This window comes from Grammomys surdaster, unplaced genomic scaffold (assembly GCF_004785775.1).
Source record: "Grammomys surdaster isolate TR1022 unplaced genomic scaffold, NIH_TR_1.0 167, whole genome shotgun sequence".
NCBI lineage: Eukaryota > Metazoa > Chordata > Mammalia > Rodentia > Muridae > Grammomys > Grammomys surdaster.
The window spans coordinates 7,956,765-7,967,877 of record NW_021604615.1 but is presented as its reverse complement, the minus strand read 5'-3'; the positions used below and the strand labels follow the sequence as shown (position 1 = coordinate 7,967,877).

General features: G+C 46.1%; 1 protein-coding gene across 3 annotated transcripts in view; it reads left to right on the top strand.

The window, feature by feature from the left end:
* Nucleotides 1–11,113, top strand: part of Dcun1d2 (defective in cullin neddylation 1 domain containing 2) — a 26,784-nt gene that overhangs the window by 4,445 nt on the left and 11,226 nt on the right. For all 3 annotated transcript variants that reach the window (XM_028766287.1, XM_028766285.1, XM_028766286.1), the window contains exons 2-4: nt 883–1,099; nt 3,457–3,625; nt 6,640–6,770. In XM_028766287.1, coding sequence (XP_028622120.1) covers nt 883–1,099; nt 3,457–3,625; nt 6,640–6,770 — 517 coding nt within the window. The remainder of the gene's footprint in view (nt 1–882; nt 1,100–3,456; nt 3,626–6,639; nt 6,771–11,113) is intronic.

The following is an 11,113-nucleotide window of genomic DNA, read 5'->3' as shown; positions in this document are numbered from 1 at the left end:
CACAGCCTGCCCCTCACACAGCCTGCCCCTCACACAGCCTGCCCCTCGTCTCAAACTCATCTTTTTTATTTTCAGTTTGTCATAGCACCTTTGTCAAGCTTGCTCGTGGCACTTTAGTTACTGACTCCAGTGTAATTCTCAGATACTTTGTGTTTCCATCAGCACAGTTCTGCTTTTAAACTAGGAACACCTCTCCAACAATAGTGCTTCCAAACTATCCATTTCCTCCTTATTGATTAGAGCCTGAACGTAATGGAAACTTCCTGGCTCTGGAGGTGGCCCCCCTGACGGCATCAGGGCCTGTGGTGACAGAAGTCCAGGTGTATATCACTGAGACATCATGCTAACATTTTAAAGGGGAAAACTATATTGTATATAAAGGGGCCTGAGTAGATTTAAAAATGTGTTTCCTTTCTTGCTTTTTTTAAAGACGGGCCCACTCTGTAGTCTTGGCTGGCCTAGAACTCTTTTTGTAGATCAGACTGACCTCTCCAGACCCACGTCTCTGCCTCCATGTGCTAGACTAATTGTGGCTGGCTGCCAATTTACTTATTTATTTATAAACAAGGTCTCCCAGTATATCCCTGGCTAACTTAGAATTCATTGTGTAGAGGCTGGCTCTGGCAGCACCCCTCCCAGCCTCAGTATCTTTTCTATAAGATGTTGATTTTTCACTAGTTTTGGAGATTAAACTCTTATATGTTACTGTACAGATGCTGTCATTGCCATTTTCAGAAGACTGCACGGGACTTTGCTTGTTAATGTTTGGAAAGTTGAGTCACCCAACCGGAAACACAAATCGAATAAAAACGTAGATGTTAAGAATGGGCTGAACAGATATGGCTTCATTGGCTTTCTCACTTTTATTTTTCCCTCCCAAAGCATAAACTTAAATCAGCTCAGAAGGACAAGGTCCGCCAGTTCATGGCATGCACTCAGGCTAGTGAGAGGACTGCCATCTACTGCCTGACCCAGAATGAGTGGAAACTAGATGAGGCCACAGACAGTTTCTTCCAAAACCCGGAGGCGTTCCACCGAGAGTCTATGAAGAGCAGTGTGGACCTGAAGAAGCTGGAGCAGCTGTACGGAAGGTACAAAGGTAAGGGGTGGAACGGCAGGAGAGTGCTGACTTAGCTGGCGCCGGCAGGGTTGGGGCCAAGAGTTCCAGACCGCCCTCCCCCTGGTGGGTTTAGTTGGAGAATCACCCTGTAGCAGAAAGGCTGGAGATGAGGGAGGAATTGGAAGACTGACAACAAGCAAGCAAGCTGTCACCCTGTCTCCCCACGAAGTGAGAGCCATCCTGAGGGAACTGCTTTGCAGGCTACCGTTTGAGCCGTGTATGCGGTACCTGTTAATATGCCCTTAACAGAGCCTTTGTCCCACAGGCGTGGTGGCGTCTCAGGTACGACACAGTTAGAGAGATGTCTGCTTTCTCTGTTTCGTTTGTGTCACTGGTTTTTCTTTTCTGGGCACCGTGGCATGTAGCGATAATCCCAGCTTTTTGGGAGCTGAGGTAGGAGAATTACTGCAAACTCAAGGCCAACCTGGGATACCTAGCAAAACCCTATCTCATAAAACACATGCATTGTTTACAGTAGAGTAGTCAGGCTGAGGAGATGGCTCAGTGAGTAAAGTACCTGCAGTACAAGCATGCAGACCTGAGTTCAGATCCCAGTACCCACCGAAAAACCAACTGTGGACACGCACCAGCAACTCCACTCCTAGGAGAGTAGACACTGATGGATTCCAGGGGTCACTGGCCAGCCAGCATAGCCAAAGCACCCAGCTCCACATTCAATGAGAGATCCTGTCTCGAAAAATAAGATGGTGAGGTCGGAAAAATGGCTCGCCACAGAAGAACATTTGCTGTTCTACGAAGACCAGATTTGGTTCCCAGCATCTGTGTGGTGGCTCACCACCCTTTGTAACTTCAGTTCCAGAGGAACTGGCTCCTACTGCCAACAGGCATGCTTGTGGTTTAATACATATAGGCAAAGCGTTCATACACATAAAAAAAAAAAAAACCAACTTTAAAATAACATGGAGAGAAATAGGGAAAATACTTGAGGTTGACTTGTAGCCCCTGTGCATGGCACATACGGCCATGTGCATCCACACACATGCACCACATAGACAGCACACATTTCCACCGTCATATATGAGAATAGTGTTGTGTCTAATACTTTAATAGCCAAAGGTAAGTTTTCCATGTAAGGAAATCACTATTCGAGCAAAGGCACTCCAGGTGTTTACATTTGTATCTTTGAGCCAGTGGAATTCACACATGTACCATGGCGATGTATTGTGATACATGACAAGATCTAGTTGTTGGTTTTCTTTTTTAAGATGTATTTATTTTATGTACATAAGTACACTGTAGCTGTCTTCAGACACACCAGAAGAGGTCATCCAGATCCCATTACAGATGGTTGTGAGCCACCATGTGGTGGCTGGGAATTGACCTCAGGACCTCTGGAAGAGCAGTCAGTGCTCTTAACCACTGAGCCATCTCTCCAGCCTAAGATCTAGTTTTTCGAGATTTTGCAGAAATGTCTTTAATACACTTTATTATTTTATTTTTCGATGGACAGATTCTGAGTTCTTTTTATTTCTAAACTAGATGTCTGAGGTAGGGAGCATGAATCTAAGCTGTTACATGTGTGTGCTTAAACTCACTGAATTTGAAAGATAATTATTGCCGGTCGTTGGTGGCACACGCCTTTAATCCCAGCACTTGGGAGGCAGAGGCAGGTGGATTTCCGAGTTTGAGGCCAGCCTGGTCTATAGAGTGAGTTCCAGGACAGCCAGGGCTACACAGAGAAACCCTGTCTTGAAAAAAAACAAAAACAAACAAACAAACAAAGATAATTATTGTCCCACAGTATTAGAGCTGGCTAGTGAAGTTACTTAAAAAGAAAGCAGCCAATCGCTTTTGCTTCGGCAGAACTGTAAGAGCTCTTTCTTTCCTTTGTACTGCTGTCCTGCATCAGAGCTCTAGATAAGCCCACATCTGTGTGTGTGTGAGGCAAGCCTTCTGTTACTCATCCTCAGCTAGAAAGTAACCACAGTCTTGGCTTTGGTTTTACTTCTGGTGTTGATGCTAGAACCCAGGGCCTGAAGCACACCACGACGCCCTCCTCCGTCCGCCAAGCGTGTGCACTCGGCCCTTAACTCTTGATGGCAACATCCCTTCACAAGAGTTTCCATGGTTATTCTTTCCCTAAAATCCAGAAACCGAGATTTTAAGGACAGAACTATTTTCTGAATAGATTCGTAATGTTCTATATCTGTTTCATACTTAACAGAACCATACTTGACAGAATGGTTGTTCCTTGATTGGTGAGGCTGAAATACTTGATAGGCCTGTATAAGAGTAGTGTGATTCTCACAAGGTGTCTTAGGATTGCTTTTCAGTGTAGTGTGACATTCTCCCCTCCCCCTCAATCTTCACGGCAGACCCACAGGACGAGAACAAAATCGGAGTCGATGGGATTCAGCAGTTCTGTGATGACCTGAGTCTGGACCCCGCCAGTATCAGCGTTTTGGTCATAGCATGGAAGTTCAGGGCCGCCACTCAGTGTGAATTTAGCAAGAAAGAGTTTGTGGATGGCATGACAGAGCTGGGGTAAGCGGATTATTCTCAACTTAAACCCTTCAGGAGGAAAAATGGACCATTTTTCTCAACTACTTACAAATAGTAATTTCATATGTGTGTATTAAATGCTTTGCCTTCCTTTCGTACTTGGGGTTTTAGCTACACCTTTATTCACATTAATTCTTTCTTTTCTATAAATTTAAAACATTCCTTCGAGTGGGGCAGAGGAGATGGTTCAGGGGTTAGAAATCTGCAGTGCTCTTGCAGAGGGCCATAGTTCAATTCTCAACACCCAAGACAGGCTGTTCCCAGCTGCTGCTCGACACTGCAGCTCCAGGGGATCCGACTCCTTTGGCCTCCTCAGGTGTCTGCATGCACATGCATAGACACATGTGTATGCATGCACACACACATGCATGCATCTAACTTAAATTAGCAAAAATAAAGCTTAACATTTGTAAACAGATCTCCTTCAAGTTAGAATTAACAGTGAATGGGAGGGTAAAGTTTTTAACCACACATTACTTTATACCAAGTGTATAATGTATCATGTTGCTGCATTAAATACCAGTATTTTGGTTCTCTTTTACCTACAGAGTTGGGATTAATGACTTAAGATGTTGCTCATTTAACAGATGTGACAGAGAAGTAAATGAAAATCCCCAACACAAATAGCTTCTAATTGCTAACCTTACTGGTCTGCTCTGTGGGGCAGTATCAACTTGCTCCCCTTGCTGATAGCTCTAGCACTCACTTTCTCTGTTGATGCTCTAGGATCAATTGTTTAGAGTTGCTGGAAAGCTGAAAACCTGTAAAGTCAGTCTCTAACTAAGACAAAGCACCCTGCAGGCTATGACCTTACAGCCATTTGCTCAGTGGGGGTTCCCTCCTCTCAGATACCCTTTAGCTTGTGTTAACATCAAAATTAAGTCAGGCACACCTTTAATCCCAGCACTAGGGAGGCAGAGGCAAGCATATCTCTGAGTTTGAGGCCAGCCTGGTCTATACAGGTGGGTTACAGGATAGCCAGGGCTGCACAGTGAGACCTTGTCTCAAAAAAACAAACAACAACCAAACAAGCCTCAATAATTTAACAGAAGCTATTAAAAGGGAAAGCTGGTAGAGTCAGCAAAAGCAGGCGCTTGTCACTTTAGAGACATAAAGTCAAATAACATCAGGAGTGGCGGACATCACTGTAGAACTACACAGTGAGTTATTCCACACAAAGCTATGCCAGTAAACCTGATAACCTTTGTGAATAAAGAAATGGTTTTTTAAATACAGCTTACTGAAAACTGACACGGGAGGTAATCAGGAAACTGTGGTGACTTTGTGACAGTAGCTGATGCAGAGGCCATGGAGGGGTGTTACTTACTGGCTTGCTTCCCCTGGCTTGCTCAGCTTGCTTTCTTATAAAACCCAAGACTACCAGCCCAGGGATGGCCCAACCACTATGGACCCTCCCACCCTTGATCACTAATTGAGAAAATGCCTTACAGCTGGATCTCATGGAGGCATTTCCTCAAGGGAGGCTCCTTTCTCTGTGATAACTCCAGCTTGTCTCAAGTTGACACACAAAAACAACCAGGACAATCATACAAAACATAAAGTAGAAAGACAGGTCCATTCTAGATGAGATATAAGCTAGCTGGGCTTACTTATACTTACCTCTTAAAGAACTCAGCAAACGATGAAAACATCATTGGAAAGTAAACAAGAGATGTGAAGTACCACTAATGAGGGCTTGCTCTTCACGAAAGCTTGGGTGAGATGCACAGTGATTCAGAACCTTGAGGCTGTCATAAGTCAGAGCAGCAAGCATTGGGATAGCCCTGGGGAGCCATGGTGTGTGGTCACACAGTTATCACATCCCAAGAGCTGCTGCTCCCAGCAACACTTGCCTACCTAGACTTATGTTCCTGTGTGCTCAGGCCAGGTGCGTAGAAATGCTAACAGCGTTGCTTGTGATGAGAAAACTAGACAGCCAACATACTTGCCATCAGTATGTCCTATAAATGATTTATAAATTGTGTGTGTGTGTGTGTGCGTGCATGTGTGTGAGTGTGTGCATGTGTATGAAAGGCCCCTGTGGTAAAAGTACTGACTGAGTTGTATCTGCACATACTACAGGATGACCCTCACACACGTAATGAAGACCCAAAGACCAGGCACAAAACAGTATGAGTTCACATTTATATCAAGCTCAGATGCAGGAATGCCATCAGGGACAGACAGACAGGCAGGCAGGCAGGCAGGCAGGCAGGCAGACAGACAATCAGTGGAGCTGGGTCTGCCTCTCTGGACCTCAGTGGGCCTGGTGCCTACCACCCAGGTGTTACCCGGGATGTGGGTGGTACCTGGTCTCCAGCTGTTGGCTGCGTCTGTGCCACATCCTTTCCACAGTCCGTAAGGACAGGTGTGGCAGGCAGTCTTTCTCCAGTTGCTCTGGTCTCTTTAGTGTGACTTCTCTTGGACAGTGCTTACAAACTGTTCTTCTCTGTTCCCTGTTGGACAGTTAACCAGAAGAGACTGATTTCATTTTCACTTTCTCACATTTTTGTCTGAAAGAACAACTAATAGTTTTTACTGAGGTGTTTTGGGTTTTGTTTTTTTTTTTTTTTGTTTTTTGGTAGGGGAGCTTTTTGTCTTGGCCTACAGAGCTGGGAATGGAGTCCAGGGCCTACGTATGTAGGTAAACACTACTGAGCCACACCCAGTCCAGGCTGATTACTGTTTTTAAAGGTGATTGCCTTTTTGGAAGAAAATCTATTTTTAAAACAATATAGCCTGGACATACCTTTAACCCCAGTGCTTAGAATGCGCAGCCAGGTGGATCTTTCTGAGTTCATAGCTAGCCTGGGCTACACAGTTCCAGAGCAGCCACAAGTTCATAGAGAGACTGCAGTTCAAAAAAACAAAATAAAACAGGCCAGGTTTTATAACACGTGCCTACTTCAAACTGAACTTTCACCAGTGAGGAGGCCCTATGAAAAGGGGGTGGTAGGAAGGCAGATCACGGGTAACAAGTCCTTCTCTTGTCGCAGGTGCGACAGCACAGAGAGGCTGAAAGCTCTTCTTCCCAAACTGGAACAAGAGCTAAAGGACTCAGCGAAGTTCAAGGACTTCTACCAGTTTACCTTCACCTTCGCTAAGAACCCTGGGCAGAAGGGCTTAGGTGAGTACAACCCCCGGGTTCTGGTTTCAGGGCACCAGATCTGAGTTATGTCTTACGAGGACAGAGTCAGTGTGGTTCCAGCACACACAGCTGTGGTGGACATGCGTGGTCTCGGTTTTGGTTTCTTTTACTTATTCTCCATGTAACTGGAAATACCAATTGATAATATCTTTTGGCTTCGAAATTCAAATACTTAAATTATGAACTAGTTTGGGTTTCATGCTGTCGATCAGAGTTGACAGTGTGAGTGTTTGGGACTTGTTCTCCGCATGGCGGTTTCTCCCCCAACGTCTTGGAACAGCTCTGCCGTACACCGAGCTGTGTCACAGCCACTCGAGGGGCTGTACAGTTCCAGCTGTGCTTTACTACATAGGGACACATCAGAGAAACTTTCAGAGGGTTTGATTGATTTGGGGGGTTTCTTTAGTTTTGTGTGAGTAGTGGCTTATTTCTGGCTCATTTCTTCCTACACGTAATATCAACTCTATACCCCCCTGTTGACTTTGTCATCTTCCCCTTCCTTCTTCTCCAGCCTGGTACAGGGCCGGAGAGTCAGCAAGAGTACAACACCAGAGAGTACAACCAAGCATCCTTCTCTTCCCCACTTACTAAAGCAGTCCCTTGGGGTTGCTCTCTGCCTCTTGTTTCTTTTCTCTGGTGTTGATGTTTTAATGCTGGTGTTTTGGGCCACGGCTCAAACAGGCTAGACCACCTATGAAGTGCCCTTTCCCCTCTGAGATCATAGCACCTCTTACGTGAGAATGAGTGCTTCAGGAGCCACAGACACCGGTGCGTCACATTGGTGCAGTGCCCAGGAAGCCAGTTGAGGATGTCACGTCCTCTAGGAACTGGAGTTACAGTTCTTAGCTGCCATGTGTGTGCTGGGAATTGTAATCATCAACACTCATGACCACTGAACCATCTCTGTAGCCTCTCTACCCTTTTTAGAGACCACCCTTTGCTTCACTGATGAAAAGGAGCCAGCCAGATGACACAGGCTCTTCTGCTGGGTGACCTATGGCCAGTCAGTGCATACCCTGGAGAGCTCTTGCAAAGCCTTCCTGGTAGAGTAAGGAACCCATGGGTTCTCGAGGTAATGTCTGCAGACCCAGGCATTGGCCACAGGATCCTGGTGACATTAGAAATTTGGTTGTTGCCAGGGATGTTGATAAAAAGTCAAAATGTGGGCCAGAACACATTCTAATGTAGCCATTCTAATGGTGCATTCGGGTGTTATAGATAAGGCCATGTCAACAAGTATCTTACAGCAGTCCTCGTCAGCCTGTGCACATGGGTCCCCTCTGTCATCTCTGCCATTCAGATGCTCAGAGAAAGTTCTGATATGGAGTGGTTGTGTTCTTCATAACACTGTGGACTCACGATTCACCACACTAAAGCTAACCTGTGACAGGCAGTGACCCTTCCCGAGCATGAGTTGCCCACTATAGGCAGCAGGCTGCTTTTCAGGCCGACTCCAGTCTCTTAAACGTGACCCCTGGGATACTGGCTGCTCCTTCAGTGTCTGGGGGGCAGCTCAAGACTCAGCCAAAAGTTTTCTTCTTCAGATCTAGGCTCACCTGCTTCTCCAAGAAGCCCTGATGTTTTCTTTCCAGCAAAAATGGAGTCTCAATACTGTTCCTAATAACCACTGGTACCTGTTAGTGATTGGTTGATCTTTCCTCCATACCTCTTTGACAAGCAGAGCCTCAGGCTCCTGTTTCTGTTCTTTTATTGGAATATATAGACTGTACTAAATAATGGGTTTCATTGTGAAATTTTCATTCAGCATATAATATACACCAACCATATTTACCAAATATGACCTTCTCTGGCCCTGTCCCCTTCCCTCTTACTGGGTGTCTTTAGTCACTGGTCTATTGCTGTGAAGAGAGACTATGACCATTTAACTAGATGCTTGCTTACAGTTTCAGAGGCTTAGTGGGGAGAGCATGGTGGCACACAAGCAGACATGTACTGGTGAAGTAGCTTGGGAGTTTTATATCCTATTTCACAGGCAGCAGGCAGAGAGAGACAGAGACTAAGCCTGGCTTGGGCTTTTGAAACCTCAAAGCCCACCCTCACTGGGAGGCCACACCTCCCAATCCTTCTAATCCTTTCCAACAGTGCGACTCCCTGATTAGCTAAGCATTCCGCTCTGAGCCTGTGAGGCCATTCTCATTCAGTCCACCACACTGCTCCCCTTCCCTCCCAAGTCGTTCTTCTGCCCTTCTAACATCTTCTTTATGTGGTGCATGTGTGTGCCCACACGTGTGTACATGCGTGTGTGCACGTGTAGATGCCTGAGGTTGACATAGGGTGTCTTCCTTGGTCACTGTCCACTTTACTAAGGCAGGGGGTCACTGATCCTGGCGTTCACAGTGCCAGCTAGTCAGGCTGGCGAGCTTGCTGCTAGGCTTCCCTGTCTCCATCTCCCTTGTGAGAGACTGTAGGTGGGCTGCAGTACCCTCCAGCCTTTTTACTTGTTAGAAATCATTTTGTACGTGTATGTCTATGTATTTTGTCTGTGTGTGCCTACATACCAAGTGTGTTGAAGACTAGCTCTGACAGTATGTTCAGTGATCCAAGGGGGAGGATGTGGGGTTGGTGATGATGTAAAGCAGGCGTGTGCATGCACGCACACACGCACACATGCACACACAGTGGATGAAGCAAGACAAGCTCCAGCAACTTCACACACATACATGCATAGCTACATACATCCATTCATACATTTACACTGAGTGGATGGAACAAAGCTCCAGCCATTTTACATACATGCACATACATGCATTCTGTGGATAGATGGAGCAGGGCTCCAATAACTTGACTTTTTCTCCCGCAGCTTCAATATCCCAGCAGTCATCATCACTCTGATCGCCGGCCCAGCATTAGCAAGAGACACACACCAGCTAGTGCTGCCCCGCCGCCATTGCTCTTGTCCCCTGACCACAAAAAGTCCTAGCTCAACTATCGAGAGTGTGCCTTTCTGAACTTCAGATTGTTCCCTAAGATTTTCTCCATCAGAGCCACTAACAAAACTCATGTTAACCTGGCTTCACTAACAATCTACTTCTCCAGATTTTTCCTAAGGGTGGTGGTCGTTGCGACAACTACATCTCTAAGCTCTTCCCAAGCCTGGTGAGGGAATCATGAGTCCGCCCAGCAGCAGTGCGTGAAAAGATCAGGCACTACTGTGAGTGCCAAGGGTACTGCCCAGGGAGGGGCTGGAAGCCCCTTAGAGTTTTCACACAACTCCTAGGCTATGAGGGAAGTGTTGTGAGGGCAGCGAGCAGAGTGACACCCTACAACAGCGTGAAGTCCTCAGGATAGTAGTCCTCAGGGCTCTGCCTCTCGGCACATGCATTGTGGGTGCACTAACTGGTGGGCCGCATTTCATGAGTTCTAAAGCTGTTTAATTGTCCCTCTAATGCGGGCTGCAACATATGTGCATGCCTGGTGCACAGAGGCGGAAGAGGGCATCACATCTCCAGGGACTGGAGTTACAGATGATCTGAGCTGCCGCATGGGTGCTAAGAATCAATCCCGAGTCCCCTGGAAGAGCAGCCAGTGCTCTGAACCTCAGAGTCACATCTCTAGCCCCACCAGCTTTGAGTGTGGGGTCTGTGAATCCAAACTCTGGTCCTCACACTTTAGTCACTGGTCCAACTCCTCGTTTTAATTTGTATTATTTTATTTTGACTCAGTGTTTCTCTATAGAGCTCTGGCTAGCCTGGAACTTTCTGTGTAGACCAGACTCACAGAGATCTCCCTGCTTCTGCCTCTGCCCCTGAGTACTGGAATTAAAGGCAAGTGCCACCATGTCCAGACCAATTCTTAAAAAAAGGAGATGTTTGCATATGAGTGAAACTGTGATACTCTGTCTTTCTGTATCATGCTGGCTTTACTCAGTGTGATCTCTGTTCTGTCTGTTCCCTGAATGACAATTTTGACTTAGTTACTGTGTGTCACTTACACTTACATGGAATAACTTCCTAACACTGTGTGTGGCTTACACTTACACGGAATGACTTAGTGACACTGTGTGTGACTTACACTAACATGGAATGACTTCCTGACACTGTGTGTGGCTTACACTAACACGGAATGATTTACACTAATGTGGAATGACTTCCTGACACTGTGTGTGACTTACACTTACACAGAATGACTTACACTAATGTGGAATGACTTCCTGACACTGTGTGTGACTTACACTAACATGGAATGACTTACTGACACTGTGTGTGACTTACACTAACATGGAATGACTTAGTGACACTGTGTGTGACTTACATAGAATGACTTAGTGACACTGTGTGTGACTTACACTTACACGGAATGAC